This window comes from Astatotilapia calliptera, chromosome 10, assembly GCF_900246225.1.
Source record: "Astatotilapia calliptera chromosome 10, fAstCal1.2, whole genome shotgun sequence".
NCBI classification, from domain to species: domain Eukaryota; kingdom Metazoa; phylum Chordata; class Actinopteri; order Cichliformes; family Cichlidae; genus Astatotilapia; species Astatotilapia calliptera.
The window spans coordinates 5,148,195-5,166,731 of record NC_039311.1 but is presented as its reverse complement, the minus strand read 5'-3'; the positions used below and the strand labels follow the sequence as shown (position 1 = coordinate 5,166,731).

Here is an 18,537-nt window from a genome sequence, read left to right as displayed (position 1 = left end):
CATTCCTGAAAGAGTGTATGAGTGGAGACATGAGACATGAGCTGCAAGATGGGAAGTGTTGGTAAAATCAGTTTAATAAGTATGCAAGTTTCTGCTTGAATGATTAAGTGAAATTCTAGGTTACCTAGCAGGGAAAAACATTACCTTGCTTGTATTAAGGCTTTTTTCCAATTAGAAGATTTAAAGTCCTGCACTCTTTGGTCCTTTCAGTCATGGTGAAGCCCAAATGCAGATAAGGTGATACCAAAAAAATAAAATAAAAAAAGGTTCAAATGTTATAGGGTTGGTCTTCAATGCCTCCATCTTGAAAAAGCACACCATTCTGCAGCAGCACTTTGCAGTGCATGCTACATGCCAGACCCAGTATCTCTATTTTTTTGTCTAATGGAGTCTTTCTTATTTTTTTGCTCTTCTTTATCTCTGCCTGTTTGTCCCTCCTTAGTTTTGACATGTCTTTTCCTTTCTCGTCTGTGTGCCAGTTTGCACCCTCGCACAAGCTTTTCAGCACTTCTTAAGGTCCTTGAGGAAAACAGAATGAAGGGGTCACTGTTCCTCCTCCCTGTCAAAAAGCAGAGGCACACATGATTACTGGCCAGTGGAGTGTCCTAACCACTCAGACAAAATGCAGCATTAAAAATTGACTCATAGATAGCTACTGTAGTCAGTATACCAATTAGTTATTATAGTAATTAGTTATTGTTAGTGGTGGAAGAAGAGGTAAAACAGTTTATTACACTGCTGTGCCATTTATATTGCATATTGAAATTGATTTGCAACTTACAGCCTTTAAATTTCACTGCTTGTCAGTCGTAGGATTTGTTTACAAAAACAGTTTGTTGACTTTCATCCTGTTTCGCTCCACAATGATATTTGAACAGCATCCTGCTGGACTGCATTGCAGAGCATGGTTAACCTGTGACTACCTCCCTCTTACTAATGCTCCAAAGCACCCCTGCAGAAATAACAGAAAAAGTTGTAATGGGGTAAATGCTCTGTTTCTCCACTGCTCAAACAAAAAACACAACTAAGAACACACAAATATTTTAGAAATGTGTCAAAAAAAATTGCTTAAAACTAAAAATGATTTTTAAATAACAATCTGAATACATGTTTCTGAATTTGTTGGGGACCGCTGCCTTAAGTGATATTATTTTCACGTACTAGTGTATATTACTGTATTTTACAGCTATATAATGAGGTCGGAAGTCTGCGTTTCCATAACTGTAAAATCGGTCTTAGCTGTGTGGCATGGTAAAATGTGAGACGTGGAATTAGCACTATGGCCTGGCTCATAGCTGCAGATGGAATAACATGCTAGAGATTACACATGTAAGCAGATCAGCTTGAGTCCTAAGGTGATTAGATTGAGAATATCAAAAAAGGAATTATGCTCAAACAAAATCTGCATTGAATCATTGACAGCGATATTGACATGTGCACTCGGATAGACTGTAATTGGCATGAGTTCAGTGGGGGCAGGGCAGTTGTAACACAGCTTAACTGTATTTCTGTTGGAGTATGGTGCCAGTTGTCTTGTATGATCATCCCTCCTTATATTCTAGCCAGCAACGGAGCTAAAGAGGATTTTAAAAAATGGTATTAACCAAATGCACCATGTCAGGCACACTGATGTTTAATTCTTAAAAAACAAAAATCACACTTATCAAAACTCTGAAAGGAAGGGTTTTTTTTAAGAGTTTATCTTGCTCAGATGGCTTAGCTGTGTTAAAATATTAATTTATCAACTGTCACTACACTTACTTAATTTAATAAATCATTGTTACTGCAGAAACTGTCAAATCTGCATCTCACTTTTTAACTGAAAGCATTAATACTTTTAAACTGTTCATGCATTTATAGCACTCTTATGAGTGTGTGAGCGTGTTATCTTTCTTGGTATGTCTACCAAATAAGATTTAGAAACTATGACAGCAATTACAGCTTCTCTGTTTTTAAGTCTTGGTCGATCCTCAGTAAGTACCTGTGAAAAGCTATATTCGAGTCTCAACAGCAAGTATACGTGTTGTGTAAGGTTTGGCCTGGGCTTTGGGTGGGCCCCTCATTGACAATGAGACTTTTCTTAAAGCCAAACCTGGTTTTCGTTTGCCCTGAAGGCAGGATTTATGGTGTGCTTCTCAAATGTTTATCCTCCTGGGAGGACTTCTGAAGCTCTGTTAGAGCCATCATTCAGGGCAAGTTTGGATACACAGTTTGATCAGACATCCAAGAAGTTTGGTGCCTTCAAATGTCTTTGACAGTTATCGGGGTCACTGTTCTCCTAGGAACACTTTTATACACAAGCCTTGTCCCAATTTGTCCAAGTTCATTTGCTGACTTCTACAGTAAGTTCTGTGGACTTCATTAATTGGGTTTTGAGACTCTAAATGTGTTTGCTAATGAGACATTTCTAGTTTTAACATTTAGATGTTTTTTTGTAAATGTATTCATCTCCTAATGATAAGGTATTAGGAGATCTGGGAGAAAACTTCCTATTGTCAAGCTGCTCCCAGTCTGCTTCAAGTCTGCAAAAAGTAAAGAGGTCTGCATTCTGAGATAAAACAGAGGTTTAGAGATCAGAACGCCACTAAATGTAAACAGATTTCTCTGAAATACAGTATCACATTTTTTCCCAACTTAACTAACCCTAATCCTTAGTCTGACAGCTAACAATGCAGAATTCTGATGTGTACTGATCTTTGTACAGCAGGTCTTTAGTTGTTTCTTTTCTCTTCCTGTTCATTCCCCAGTTCTTGTTTTTGCTGTGGTAAGCACTCAGTTGGGACTTAAAAAGCAAAAAATATAATTCATATTTGTCATTAGGGTCAAATGCATTAGGATTTTAAAGGATCCTTATAAAAGTTCAGAAGCCGTAAAACTGTAAAAGCTGAAGGAGACAGAAATATGGAAAAAGTGACCGAAAAGACGAACAGTTATTTTGCCGTCTGCCCGCTTTAATCTGCAGTAATGGATTTCTAACTGTAAAAATATTATGCTTTAAAAACTGTATGTTTATATCTCTGAATTCAGTTAACTGTGTAATGACAAAATGTCAGCTTTGTTGCAGTTTATTTATTTATTTGTAAAACTTAAAGAAGATTACCCAAATAAATACAAAATACCCTGTTTAGGATCATTCCAAAGCATCTCCATGCTAGTGTCCCAGTGCTGTCAACGACTTTGTTTCTCATTTGTTCTTGAGTCTCTTTAGAGCCTATTTCACTTTGTATTTAAGTGATTCGACAGATCTGTCAGTAATCAGGGCTGTGTGTGGCTAGTGCAATTACTTTTTCACATAAGACCAGGTAGATTTACATATTTTTTTCCCTTAATACATGGAAATAAATCTGCATTTTGTATTTACTCAGGCAATCTTTGTCCAACAACAACTTAGAAATTCTTAAATTGTTTTTAAACAGTTCCATGAAAAAGTACTTTCCCCTGTCTTGATTTCTGACTTTTCACCACCACGTTCACTGGTAGCCACTGATTTTATATGACTTTTATCACATCACAATGGATTATTTCTATTCATTCTGTAAAAGAAGGTAGCAGCTAGAGAAAATAGCAGCTATGCAGGTTTTTCTTTGTTTTATTGTGTATGTTTCCTACCTTTATTCATTTTATTGTTCATATTTCCTTTCCAACCTCTGCTCTGTCTCTTCAGCCCCCCCAACTTTCACAGATACACCACCTCAGTACGTGGAGGCCAAGGAGGGGGGGAGCATCACTTTGACCTGTATAGCCTTTGGGAATCCCAAACCCTCAGTCAGCTGGTTGCGGGAAGGTAGTCTCATGGTCAGCAGTGCCAAGTATAAGGTAAATACTTTATATTCGTATCAGCTGTTTATTAAATATGTTACTATAGTCATGCTATGTTTAGACTAACAGTTGCAGGCACTGAGACCACTGTGTTTGTACGAAGCATCTGGCCTCATCATGCAAAGTCTACCAGCAAGGTGCCGACTCGACAGTTAAATATGTAAAAGTTTACTTGTTAGCAAACTGTTGCTTCTTTACACCAGTAGCTGATACGGGGCTACACCATCTTTTAGTTTCAAGTTTTAGTACAATCTGATATTGAATGTTTTTGTAGCTCCACATTTGGTCTCTACCAGTTTTGAGTGAGTGGGGTCTTTCACTTAGCTCAGTTTTCTTAGCATCATATATAAACAAGGAAAAAATGCCAAGGGATACTTCCACAGATGTCTAGTCTTGTAGTCTTAATCATCAGAGCAGAATTCAGAAGTCTAGTGAATATTGCAGACGTTATGGTTTTCTCCCACATGTTCTCTTCACTGTGAGTGTTTGTGTGTAGGGGGGCATGGAGCACACTGGCTGAGAGATGGTGAGAAGAGAAGCTAGTGTCACTCAAGTTGATGGCATCTCATTAGCCTGCAATAAAAGCTTCCCAACAAGCAAAGATGATCAGAAAGGTTGGATGGCAGGGAGCTTAGTGCTGGCTTGCAGGTCTGCTGGAGAGGAATAACATTTAAAACCTCTCTGGTGAAAGTCTGTTGCTGCCTTGAACGTCTCACATTGGTCACTTAAAAGATGTTTTGAGCTGTAACAGCATCTCGGGTCAGGCTGTTGTGACTTAACTTCTCAGGTTGAATAAATGCGTTCGCAGTCTTTAGATTGAGAGATCTACGTTTGAAATGGCAACATTCAATTAACAGACAACTCCTCAGCTTGACTCCTTGTTTCCTTACTACTTTCAACAATCAGAGATTATAAGATTCACTGTGTGTTCCAGCACTGGGAGTTTTTCTCAGTAACAATTATTCCATTCACACATAATGTAACAGAACTTTTATTTTCATTTAAAAAGAAGCCTTTTGTGATCGTTTTGTTGCTGTACAGTAATGAATCCTGCAAGAAGAACGGGAATGACTCCCTCAGTTTAGATCAATTATTTAGGTGACTGAGCTTTGTTCACAGGAGAGTTATACATATAAATTTGTCCCTCTCTCAGGCAGCAGCTTTCTCCCAAGTTTGTCACGATACTTTGGGCTGTTATAGACTGATAACAACCGTAAACCATGAGCATGTGCTAACACAAAGATGTAGGAGAGATTTTAATCTGAATAACAATTTGGTTTTGATATGAGTGGCTGCACTCTGATCTGATTTAGGAGAAAAATCTCTGAAGACAGATCTGGATGGTGAGCAGTGCTTTAATTTAACAAAATAAGTGGTAATGTGGTGTTGTTTGGGTTTCCACTGTGGAAATGGGCTGTTAGATGAAACTCCCAGGGATGGTTGCGGTTGCCTAGATTTCCAGCAGGTGGAGGGGTGCCAAAAATTAGGATATGCTCTCAACTCAAGTCAGCGATTCAGTAGGTTTTATGCAAGACAGCGACGATCTGGAAAAAATAAAGTCATTTTCCAAAAATGGGTTCTGCAGTTATTGCGTCTGATTTACTGACCCTTTTATTTGGTGTTCTGTTATTGCTAAGGTCATTGAGTGTCTGCCCCAAATAAAAAACTTTCACACTGATATTTTCTGTCTTCATGTGGGTCCTCAGATGTCTAACTAAGGAAGCACATAAAATGAAGCTGTATGTGGTCAGGAACCTGGATATTACAGGAATCATACAGGGATATGGGAATAACAAACATGCAATAAATAACAGGGATTGGTCTGCAAGTAGACATACTACCTGGCAGATGATGTTGATTGCAGGCATTTTTTGTTATAACAAACAACTTGCTGCCCTCTGGCCAGGTCTCATTCAGAAAAGACTTTTCACCTGGAAAAATCATTTTTTTCAGAGAGTGTTTCATTTTTTGGATTAACCCATGATTCTATTTTTGTTCTTGGTGACCGCTGAAGTTAAAGTTAATTTAGATAGAAGTTCAAATTAACTGCTCAAGTAAGTGCTTGGAGGCATTTGTAAATGGTTGCCAATTAGCAAGACTTGCTTCTATAAGAGGTTTGGCTGTAAAGGGAAATGTTTAACAGCCACACTGCATAACACAACATACTGCTCGAAGGACTTAAACCTAGCAGACCGAGTCAAAATCAAAGGAAGCTACTTTTTGATCTCGAATGGGTCTAACTCCTTGGCACTTTCACAACCAAATTCAAAGACTTTGATTGATTAGTTGCTTTTAACACTTAGGATTGTCTTGTTTCTGTACTGCGATATAGCACCAAATGACATCAACAGTCGCCTAAAGGCGCTTTATATTGTAAGGTAGACCCTACAATAGTACTTTCAGAGAAAAACCCAACAATCATATGACCCCCTATGAGCAAGCACTTTGGCGACAGTGGGAAGGAAAAACTCCCTTTTAACAGGAAGAAACCTCCAGCAGAACCAGGCTCAGGGAGGGGGCTCATTACAACAAAACTATTTGTCTTCTGGGTTTTATTCAGTACTGACGTTTAAAGTTACATGTTTGTGTGTGCGCTCAGGTGTCCGATGGGAGTTTGACGGTGCTATCCATCACCCGGGAAGATCGGGGGGCCTACATGTGTCGAGCCTTCAGCCCCCAGGGAGAGGCTATTCACACCACACGGCTGCTAGTACAAGGTAAGGAATTTTAAGGATTTCCAATATTGCATTTTCATTCTGTCCTGTGGTCCTTCCCTTGGTGATTTCATTAGGAGTTATGAAAAGTAGATGTTTTTTTTGTATTTTACAGTTTTACAGGGAATGTTTTTAAATAGACGAGTCCAAACATCTCACACCAAAATGAAAGTCAGTCATAATTGTTAAACTTGGTAACATTTTAGGATGTGGAAATATTAGAAACATTGTGGCTCCATAGTGTAGTGGTTTACACATTTGTCTAAAAAGATCCCTGATTTAGTCTTTAAAGAAAACCCAAATCCCATTTAGGGTTGCGTTAGGAAGGGCATGTGGTGTGAAAATCATCCAAATCACACACGCAGAGCTTCCTGCTGAAGCGACTCTTTGGGAATAAGGGAGCAGCCAAAAGTAAAAGTCATCAGTATAACATTGAAGTAGATTAGTGTCAGTGGTAACCAATTTACATAAAAGGTCAGATTTGCTTGAGCCGTGTCCTCCCCGGAAAGCAACATTTAGATTATACTTAGGTAGATTTGTGGCTCGTCCATCTGCTAATTCAAGTTTCAAGTTCAAGACTAACTAGCACAGTAGGGAAATATGGATTCAGAGCTAAGTGACATATCAGGACATTCTAAACAACGATGAGTTTTCTCAGCATAGACCAAACCTGACTAGACTCAAGAGAGCAGGTCATGAAGCTCTAAAACACTGGAAATTGGATCAGCTGTGCCTACAGTATTGGGAAGACAAAAGCGAGCACACCATCAGAATACAAATGATAAGGATGTTTGTAGAATTATTACACAAATGTATCTTTTCAGCCAAATTGTTAGGATGGACTTGCCATTGGTGATGAATCATTTTTCAATAAATTTAGAGCCAGATTGAAGTAAAACTTGCAACTTCACACTGACAAACATCTGTTAGCTCTAGCATATTTTAAAAGTTCACTGAGAAGTGTCAGAACAGGATTTATTAGGCAGTATCAGACGTGGGGAATATGCTCCTGCAAGATTGTGATTTGTGATTTTTCCTTTTTTTTTTTGAGAGAAAACATCAGTGTCACACTGTGAGACACTTTCAGTCCAAAAGCACACGTCCCCCTCCGTTACCTGTCACACACAGAAACTAAGCACATTGCAAAACCAGCCAAATTTATTGGTCATTCATCTCAGAGCCTAAACCTCTGCACCATTTTCTATGCAAAACCATCCCCCACAGCAACAGACAGATAACAGCATACCTTCTGAGCTAACAGTGAGTGTCTATTCGGGTATATTAAACACTTGCATGCTTTGCTTTTCAGTGCTGTTTATGACACATACTTGCCATGTTGATCCTTTCACAATTTCATTGTCATTCTGGGTTGTTTTCTCCTGTCACTGCATATTAGTAGATCATCACATCGCGCAGAAAACTATGGTACATATACTTCTTTTGCTAAAAATAGCACCATTCCATCAGGGAAGCAGGATCAATCCATTTCTGTGGGTATGTGGGGGTAAATGTGGTATCAGCAGGTGGAGTTTGGATGGGCTCCCATAATGGCCAATCACGTCAGCTCCCTTTACTGCCTTTGAAATGCAGCACATGGTTTACTGATGGTCAGTCTATGGCTGCTTTGCTGGAGAAAACTGCTCTGCTCTCATAGATGCAGAGGCATAGCACAAATACATTACGTTGAGAATTTAAAAATATGACTTTGGGGCAGACAGATCTATTATTGAATTTAATTCTCTGTCTGGTTTTAAAGATAAAGTGATATTACTTTATAGAGGCTGGTGTTTTAACTGTGAGTTTGTGATCACGTCAGTGTTTGAATATTGATACATTTCAATGTGTGTAGATTCTACTGGAGAGAGCAGCAACTAAAGAAAGATGAGAATTTCTAGGTTCACTATGTTTAACACGTTGCTTCAGAAATAATCACATAAGTAAATAGCATGTTACCAGATAATATGCAAATATTATAATATCATAATTCAGTTTGCTGACGTGAAAACATATCAGATCACTGTGGCACATCCCCTCTTGTTTTCACTGGTCTCTAAACATCTGGAAACTGAGGCGAGTTGTTGGACTTTTGGGAAAGGAATGTTGCCCCATTCTTGCGTGATAGAGGATTCTAACTCCTCAACACTCCTGGGTCATCTTTGTCATATTTTTCATTTCACGATGCACAAAAACCGTTCAATTGGTGAGACGTCCGGACTACGGGGAGGTCAGTTTGTACCCTGGCTCTTCCACTACAAATCCATGCTCCTGTAATAGATGAAGTATAGTTTTGCATTGTCTTGCAGAAATATAGGAGGTCTCCCAGAAAAGCTGTAATCTGGATGGGCGTATATATTGCTCTAAAACCTGTCTAAACTTTTCAGCATTGATGGTGCCTTTGCAGTTATGGAAGTTGCTCAATTCACTTATGCACATGTTTCTTCATGTACTCGATGCATGGCGTTTGAACTGAGCCCTGATAACAAGCTGGATGGTCCCTCTCCTCTTTTATTCAGGACATTTGGCATGCATGTTCTCCAACAAAAACTCTACATTTCAATTTGTCTGACGAGAGAACTGTTTTTCACTTTGCCTAAGTCCATTTTTAATCGAGTTTGGTTTCTGAAGTTCAAGTTTCTGGATCATGTTCACATATAAGGTCTTCTTTTCACGAAAGACCTTTAACCCTATATTCATGGATGGCACACCAAACCGAGAACACATACAATGATTTCTGGCAGTGTTTCTGATCCCAGTTAGTTATTTCAATCACAGAATCATATATGATCTTAATGCAGTCCTGTCTGCTACTTTTTCAGCTAATTAGCTTTAGTAGCTAGCTACAAAGGTCAATAGGCCAATAGAACTGCATCCCTGCATTGCAATATGGCTTTAATATTTAGACTAAGTAGGTTTTTAAAGCCATGGCTGGAAACTTGAATACGCAAGCAGAACATGAGTAATGATACGCCTGATACTCAACTGTTGATATATACTGAGCACTTGGAAAGCGTGTCTTCTGCCCACCTTTTTGTGCAAACTCACTGACATAACACAAACATGAACTATAGCATACATACATCCACAGACGACTTCTCTCCAAACCACAGGACTGAAAGTATCAGTTGTGAATGTTTATGTAACAGACACCACAGACCTCCCACCCAACCCAACCAAGGGCCCGCGCCCATGCCCTAAAAGTTCACAGCTGTTTTAGGTATTTTGATGTTAAGGTCAAACAGTGACATCTAAATTTGCATTTTGCCGAGATAATTGAGCAGTATCATGCTGCAGGATTAGCAGACATTTTTCTATTCACTGAGACATGCTGCTAGCATTGCTAATAATGTAAAAGTTTGCCCTAATTTAAAATGTGATCATCTAAATCGGTCTTCTGCCTGGTGTAAAACAGTCACAACCTTTTTGATAGCAGCTGGCTGCTCCCTCAAGCATGCTATCACTTTCATATGAACACACCAGGCTGAGCAGAAATTAAATAGTGTATGATGCAGCAGTGTGTTTAGGAGTGAGACTAGAAAGACAATGCTTAAATTAGTTCAGGGACGTCTTACAAGTACATGGTACATCAGGAGCATGTGAGCTAAGATAAAGAAATAAGAATGAGTGGATGCTTTTTTTTGACTCATGCTCTAAATTAAATGTCAACTTCTGTATCTAAAGCAATTCGTCTGTCTCAGTCCAGGCTCCACCACAAAATCATCAAATATAAACCAAAGGAATCAGTAATTGTCTCTGATGTCTTCCATCATACACACGTCACTTCTCAATGTCGCTGGTATTTTTCTTCTGGAAATGAAAAGTAAATATCCTTTAAATGTGTGACTTTGCAGCAACTTCAGAGGTGATTTGTCTGACCAAAGAGGAAAAATAATAACACTCTAACCACAGCATCCCAGGTCATATAAGTTAAAGATCACATCCCAACAGTTGAATGGACATGATCTGACCACTACTGAACTGAGGAAATTGAAACTTGATCTCTAATTGAACAATTTTCATTGACTTTTCAACAGATTAATTCAATTCACTTCAATTTATATTCACAACCCACAATATAAGAAAGACACACCAACAAAGTATTTGGCGATAGTCGCAAGGAAAAAAATCCCAGACAGGCTCAGTAGGGGGCAGCCATCCACGGTGGTGAGGGGGAAGGAGAAGAGAGGCTAGGGGACAAAAGTCAAACTATAGGTGAGAGAACCAGAGTTGAACAATTATTAAATGCAATAGAGGTGTATACACACACAGGGAGTGAAGAAAATGAGTGAAGAAGAAATGCTTATTGCAACATGGGAAACCCCCAACAGCCTAGACCTATTGCAGAGTAACTAAAGGAGGATTCAGAGTCACCTGATCCAGCCCTAACTATATGCTTTATCAAAAAGGAAGGTTTTAAGCCTAATCTTAAAAGTAGAGAGAGCGTGCCTCTCTAATCCAAATTGGGAGCTGGTTCTGCAGTAGAGCGACCTCATGCTGAAGGCTTTGCTTCCCATTCTACTTTTAAAAACTCTGGGAACAACAAGTAAGCCAAAGTATTCTGTTAGGATAATAAGGCACTATGATGATGTGACGATATGACTGATTATTGAAGATTTTGTATGCGTTTTAAATCCAATTCTGGATTTAACAAGAAGCAACTAAACAGAAGTTACAATGTCCCAATTGGTTCTCTTGCTGCAGAATTCTGGGTCAGTTGAAGAGTTTTCAGGGATCCTTTAGAACAATCTAATACGAAATTATACTAGTTCAGTCTCAAAGTAATAAATGCATAAACTAGCTTTCCAGCATCACTCTGAAAAATGATGTTTCTACTTTTAGCCATATGTTGGAAAGAAATGGAGGTAGTCCTGCATATTTGCTTATTGTGCATGTTGAACTACTCCAGGATTCTTCATAATATTACTGGAGGCCTTGGCTTCATGCTGTTCTAGTTCACTTCCCACATAGCTAAACCTATATCATTAACAGCCTATATATGAGCCAGTATACTTGGCTTGTGAGTAACCTGTTGATGGCATAGGCCCTACTACACCAACAACTCGTTTACCTTTCCAGTTGATTTTTCCCCCACTAGAGACCCCAGCGACTGTAGTAAAATGTATTCCAGGGACCAAAAAACACTAAAGTATATTTGAAACTGCTGGATAGGGATAGCATAGATTTGATAAGACTGGAATTCAAATCGGAATTCAAATCATAAGGGAACCTCTTAGTTCCCTTATAGCCTCTGACGGTGAAGTCATCTCTGTGCTCTGAATGTTCAGTGTCATTGATCCCAATATTTTACTATAGAGAACACACTGTTGATATTAAATGAATTGTGCTGCAGTGGCTTGAATTGTATCTACCTGATAAGATTCAAATTTGTGCATGTAAGTGTCTTCTTCATATACTAAACTCAGTCGTGGAGTTCCACAGGGTTCTATAGTTGGACCAATACTTTTTACATTATACTACCCTTAGGCAATATTAACAGAAATCACTGCATATGTTTTCATTGTTATGCTGATGATACGCATCATTATTTATCTATGAAGCCAGATCTCACCCCAACCGGTCGCGGCAGATGACCGCCCCTGGTTCTGCCGGAGGTTTCTTCCTGTTAAAAGGGAGTTTTTCCTTCCCACTGTCGCCAAAGTGCTTGCTCATAGGGGTCATATGATTGTTGGGTTTTTCTCTGTATCTATGAAGCGCCTGGAGGCGACTTTTGTTGTGATTTGGCGCTATATAAATAAAATTGAATTGAATTGAATAGATGACCCAAATCATCTTAAAGGCACTAAAGGCATGAATGAGTGGATGAACTCTAATTTCCTACTTCTGATGTCAGAGGCTAATGTACCTGGTCCCCAAAATGTTAAAAAACATCATACTTATTCTGAGTGTTACTACCTTTATGCAAATCTTTCTTTAAGGTGTTTATTTTTCTTTTTTTGACTTATAGATCAACATATAAGTGCACAGGTGTGGTCAGAGATCTGTAAACATAACTGTACAAAACATACAAATAGAATTATTTCACAGTTACTATGATATTATGATTTGTGCATTATTGACACAGCTCTCACCAATACAGCGTTCTTGTGACAGTCCTACTTTGGACCCGAAGATCCCAGATGGTTTTGTGTAACAAATTATCTGAACAAAGAAAAGGACAAAGAAAAAGCACAAATATTGAACAGTGAACAGGATATTACTGATAAGTTTCTCATGGGCCCCTATGAGAAACTAGATCTTGGTTACCGTTAGACTTTTTTTATCAAGTGCACTATGTTACGTTGCAACAATTGTTGTGTATTTCTCATGAAAGGTTGTATAGACATTCAAGTTCATTTAATGAACAACTATAATGACTTTTCTAAACTTTATAGAATTCTTAGTTTCTGAATTGGCAGACTCTGCATAAAAAGTTTGCAAATTCAAATATGCAGAACTATCTGCTATGATGACCCCTTATGACTAACTGAACAACTGAATATATGTGTTTTACATTATAGAATTTTTAGTTCCTGAATAAATTTTATGGTATGAAATAGTAACAATTATATGCTAACTGATGAAGGTATGTTTGTGGTTTCTAAAACATCAGAAAAGGACCCTGACTTCTGTAATTGTTCAGATTAACTCCTCTGAGTGTGACTTTACAGATGGAAATGAGTGGCTAACAGACAACATTATGTTATCTTGTTTTTAATATTTTTTACTGACCTCATGCGTTCATCAAATCTGTTGGATGAAATGGGTTTTCTCACCTCATATGGTGGTTGTTAGTAGTTTTTATTTATCACAAAACAGGCAGGCACAATGTTCACAGAGATCACGTTTCTCTTTGTGACTAAGCACCAAAACACGGGCCGAGTGATTGTCTGACCCATCCTGTATAATTTATGGTAGAGATGGATTAATAGAAGCCCTCCTGGAAAGCCACTGAGCAGCAGATCAGCTAAAAGACTCCTGTGCCAACAAATCTCCAGCACTCAGCTGGTTCCAAATAGGGCGTGTTGGCACCCACACAAACAGACACTCACTCACACACCCACCCCCACTCAAACACCAACAACACAGTGAGCCAGCACAGGCCTAATCGTGGTTGTCCTGCTAAGGGCCTGGCAGATGGAAATGCTGTGCCTGTTAAAGGATCAGGCTGTGGGCTACAGATCAGAACTAACATATGAGACTAGCAGTTTTAAGTTGCGACACTGGCTCTGAGTGTGTCTGTGTGTTTGCGTGTGTGTGCGCATGTTGGTGATATTCTTTAAAGTCCATCCTTGTATGAAGCCAAGTTATGAACAAAGTGGAAATTCATTCATAAGTGTGTGTGTATACGTGCATCATTAGGAGAAAGTCAAAGGTTATTCCAAAGCAGCTGTTATAGTGTAGATGCTGGGGTGGGGTGGGGTCTCCTTTGTCTGTATTTGATGGTCTGTGTAATATTAGTAGGTTGATTTTAGGGTTTTCATATTACAGGGATTTCAAAGAGAAGGGTTAATTTGCTGGCAAGGTACTGTTCTGTTTCTTCAGCTCTGTCAGCCACTGTCTGTACTCTTTGCAATATAAAGCGCACCTATCAAATGAAATTAATATACTATTATTATGATTGCATTATGCTGCATTATACTATGAATGTGTTACTAAACGTAAAGTTACATATAAACAATAAATTGTATTTTCCAGCAAGCAATAGCTCATACTGCTGAAGCTTACAGATCCAATAGAAATGGTTGAAAGAGTCCTTACAGTGCATGTGAAGTGAACAAATAATACATGAATAATTTTTCAGCTGAAATAAAAATACATGTTTTACTAAGAATAATGATGTGTAAAGTAATTCTGCCAAACTACAGGTCGGTTCATGTGTCAGCTTCTCTTTTCTAGAGAAAATAAATAATTTAATTCAGTTTCATTTTTATAATGTCAAATCACATGAACAGTCGCCTTGAGGCGTTTCATGTTGTAAGGTATATAGGTATATAATAATAACTACAATAATGAAGAAGTAGTTTTACTGCAGGTTTTACAATCCCTCATAAACACAAAATAAACTCCATTATTCTGATTCTTTGTGACAGATTTCCAGTTCATTGGGAAACTATGTCAATTAGCTGTTTTGTTTTGCATGAATAAAAAACATAATTAGCCCTGCGTATTGTGGCTCATCAGCAAATAAAGGTGCTCACGTGGGACTGCTGGCAAGTTTCTTTCATTACTCCATTAACCTTTAGTAAATTCTTTGTCTCTATGTAGTTATTTAAAGAGAAAATTCTCTTCAGCATTCAATTCAGTTGCCTTCAGCTTTTTGTCACTTCAGACAAAGTCGACATATTTAAATGAGGTCTTCTACATTAAATGACCCCAGACTTTTTACATTCACATCACATCTTGTTTTGAGTAATATTGTCACATTTTTAAGGACTCATAATAATAAATAACAAATCCTACTACCTACTCCACACCACTACTACTACTATCTAGCAGAAAGCAGTAAATACTGTATTTGCAGATAAAACAGTGTGATTATAGATCTGGTTATGGTCAGAGGGAGGAAATGATTGCAAATCGCAGTGTGACTACATCCATGCTTGCAACGAGGATCCATCTGGCACAGCAAGGATCACTCAATAAATTTTCATAATCCTTCACTGAGTGCAAAATAAGTATGTGACATGGCTCTGAGGTCTGCAGTGACATTAAGAATTCAGAGTAGAGGTGGTGGTGTTAATCCATGCATTAGAGTCTACGGCCAGAAATGTCCCAATGTGACCCCAAACCAGCGCATGCCAACTAATTCCTACATAATCAATATTTGTTCTGTAGACATATGATATATGATTCATGCTTTGTGGTTTTAAGTGCCAGTTAAAAAACTGTAACTGCAGCCTTGGTCAATCCTTAAGTCTTTAATGTGTCTGATGCACATGTTAAATCATCATTACATAAATGCCTATTTCTACATTTCGGCATGACAACTCACAATTCAGTGGACAGGAATGGAATTTTCAGATGTGAAATGTCCTTGATGAGGGTCTCGTGACATTAAAAAGTCAGCTGGGAACAGATTTGAGTTGACACATAATTAGTTTGTATTAATTTCAGCATTTTACTGGTAGCTTCCTTGAAAATGCATTGCGGCTGCTGCCACACCAATTAATTTTCACGAGGAGCAGAACAAGGTGAACTGTTTTTGGTCACAAATTGAACCTGCCTAATTCATTAAGTCGCATGAATGTTTCTCCCACTGTCTGGTGTGAGAATTCAGAAGAGGACAGTTTGTCCAGCCACAGTGAGAAAGTATTTCTGATGAACTAACAACCCAAACCGTGCTTCCCAGACCGTTTTTCTTTGAACCTTAAAAAAAGGCTTACACATTAGAGGTATATTTAACAAAGACAAGACCAACTGTACACTCCTTAAGGAGAAAGAAACTTTTCTATATCCAACAACAAAAAGTTACTCAGTCTGTAGAAAACATGTCTAACTGCGTGTATCAGGACTGGGATGGAAGTGCTTCAAAACTTCCCTTAGAATTCTCCAGTTTTTATGTTTTCAATATCAAACTGCACGCAGTCATGAGCCAAATACAGCCATATGCACACAACAGAAGTAACTCTTAATAGCAAAATCGTCTAATTTAACTTTGCAAAAAGTAACAACGTGTCATCCCAAAAGGTTGATTCTTTCTATCTGGACCTAGCGTGGAAAGCGAAGAAATCATCACTTATCCAAGTGACTTCTTCAGTCTCAGCTGACTGCAGGTTTCCCCAACTTTATAAACACTACAATTGCATAATGACTGAAACCAACCCACTGAATGAACAAAGGGCTGTGAGGTCAGTTCCTTGATCATTAATATATAAATTGTCACGACCATTGATCAACAACCACTGATGAAAACCCACTGAAACGTTTCTCCCACTGAGAACGTCCAGAATGAACAGAATCAACCTTTTGGGATTTACCTACCTGGATAATTAAGCAAGAATCAAGACAACAAATTGTCATATTTTTGCATTTACCAGAACCAGGGAGCAGACTCAGACCACAGTTAAGAGGTTCAAAAGATTTATTCACAGAACAAAAAAGATTAACGATACGCAAGTGTAATGGGGAACTGGGAATGGTGCTGTCAGACAAACTCTGGAGGTTTATGAAAGTAGGGAAATAGATAGCGAAACTGCAACTGCAGTTGATCTGTGGATTTAAAATTTTCAAACTGTGGAAAACCAAGAATTATGGGAGGGTGAGAGAAAAACAAAAAATGAGTTCTAGGGCGAGCAAAGAGATTCCCAAATGTTGACTGAATTGCTCATCCATCGAGCAGGTCCATGGTTGCCAGTGCAGTCTTGACATCCCTTCCCAGGCGCTTAAATCCTAATTCCTACCTTGCCTCATGTGACCTCAAAAGGTCACATGATGGGGTAGGGCAAGGTCCTACAGTCGCTTCACCCTTTAGCCCTGGTGATGGTAATGACCCACCACTGGCTCATCTTACATGTTCAGTGGGTCAGTGAACCTCAGGAGTAACTCCAAAGAGAACAACCCACACTAGGGGTTAAATACCCGGGACTCCCTATGATTTGTTTGAAGGACTGAAGAAGCCTCTCGGGTGAAAGATGAAACAGCTACACTAACCTAAAAGGTCCAGTTGGCTTTTTTAAGATTCTCTGAACTGAACCCGTCAGCAGCTGGCTGCATCATCAGTGTTTTGAAAGTGACCAGTCACATTTGGACCTTCTAAAGGTTAGACTGATTTCTGTGACCAGAATGATCAGAATTTAGCTTTGAGAGCAGAGTTGCCTTTTCATTCTAGAAAAACAGATGTCCTGTCAAGCAAAATATCATACATGATAAGTGTTTATTAGAGCTGCCAATGAAAATATTTAGCCTTGTGTTTGTTTAACTGATTCTGTGTGTTTCCCCACCAGGCCCTCCGTTTATTATATCACCACCGGAGAACATTACAGTGAACATCTCACAGGACGCCTTCTTCACCTGCCAGGCAGAGGCCTACCCTCGCAACCTAACCTACACATGGTTCTGGGAAGAGGACAACGTCTTCTTCAAGAAGTAAAGTTATGATCGGGTTCATTACTGTTTGCTCTATCACTCACCTACTTGTACAGTCTGTGCTGTGTTGTTGTTGTGGTGATATTCAGCACAACAACTTCTTAAATTGACTTGCAACAGACTCATTGTCACCTCTCAGTCGTAAAAGGCCAACGTTGTGTCACCTTGCCGGGCAGGCGGGCAGCATGGGTAGCCGAGTTTGTGAATACAATAAATCGTAGGCCATGTAGAATTTTGAAATTCATAACATAGGTGCATATAATCTCAGATGAGTTTAAAACTTAGTGACCTTGAGCTAACAGTCAAGGTCAGAGGTCAAGTTTTCTGAAAAACTTGTGAATCCAGAACTTTCACATTCATGCCATAGGTGCATCTACCAGCCATCAAGAGTTGTGTATGGAGGTGTCTAAGTTAGATGAAAAGGTAGAAGTAATAGATGGTCAAAAGCTAGCATGAAAGTTAGAGAGGAAATACCTCCTTTTTTTAACTGAGCAGCTAAACACGTCCGCATCTTTGAGCAGAATTTAACGTGACTTTTTGACTACGCTCTTCTCAAAGATAACCCTTTAAGATTAGGAGACTTAAGGTTTTAGGCATTAGACATGAAAATATTTGATACCTTTGCATTGCAGAACTAAAACCCCTTACTCTATGCTCAGTGGATAAATAATGAATAACTACCAAAACAACAGGCTAGTGTTTTCTCATGTCACGCTTGTACATGACAGCTTTCATAACATAGCAGCAGAATTCTTCAATAATTGATGAAACTGATTATTTATTAAGAGATTTACTCAGAGGCGAGTGTGCCTTGTGCCTGTAATTAAACAAGGCTTCAATGACGAAGTAAGTTTTACAATCCAGCAGCATTTTAGCTTGTGAGAAGGCTGAGCGCTTGTCTTTCACATCGTTAAACTTTTGA

At 38.7% G+C, this 18,537-nt stretch overlaps 1 protein-coding gene across 5 annotated transcripts in view; it reads left to right on the top strand.

The window, feature by feature from the left end:
• The window catches only part of igsf9bb (immunoglobulin superfamily, member 9Bb), a 142,827-nt gene that overhangs the window by 60,070 nt on the left and 64,220 nt on the right, over nucleotides 1-18,537 (top strand). For all 5 annotated transcript variants that reach the window (XM_026183242.1, XM_026183245.1, XM_026183243.1 and 2 more), the window contains exons 4-6: nucleotides 3,665-3,816; nucleotides 6,419-6,536; nucleotides 17,474-17,615. In XM_026183242.1, the coding sequence (XP_026039027.1) occupies nucleotides 3,665-3,816; nucleotides 6,419-6,536; nucleotides 17,474-17,615 (412 nt within the window). The remainder of the gene's footprint in view (nucleotides 1-3,664; nucleotides 3,817-6,418; nucleotides 6,537-17,473; nucleotides 17,616-18,537) is intronic.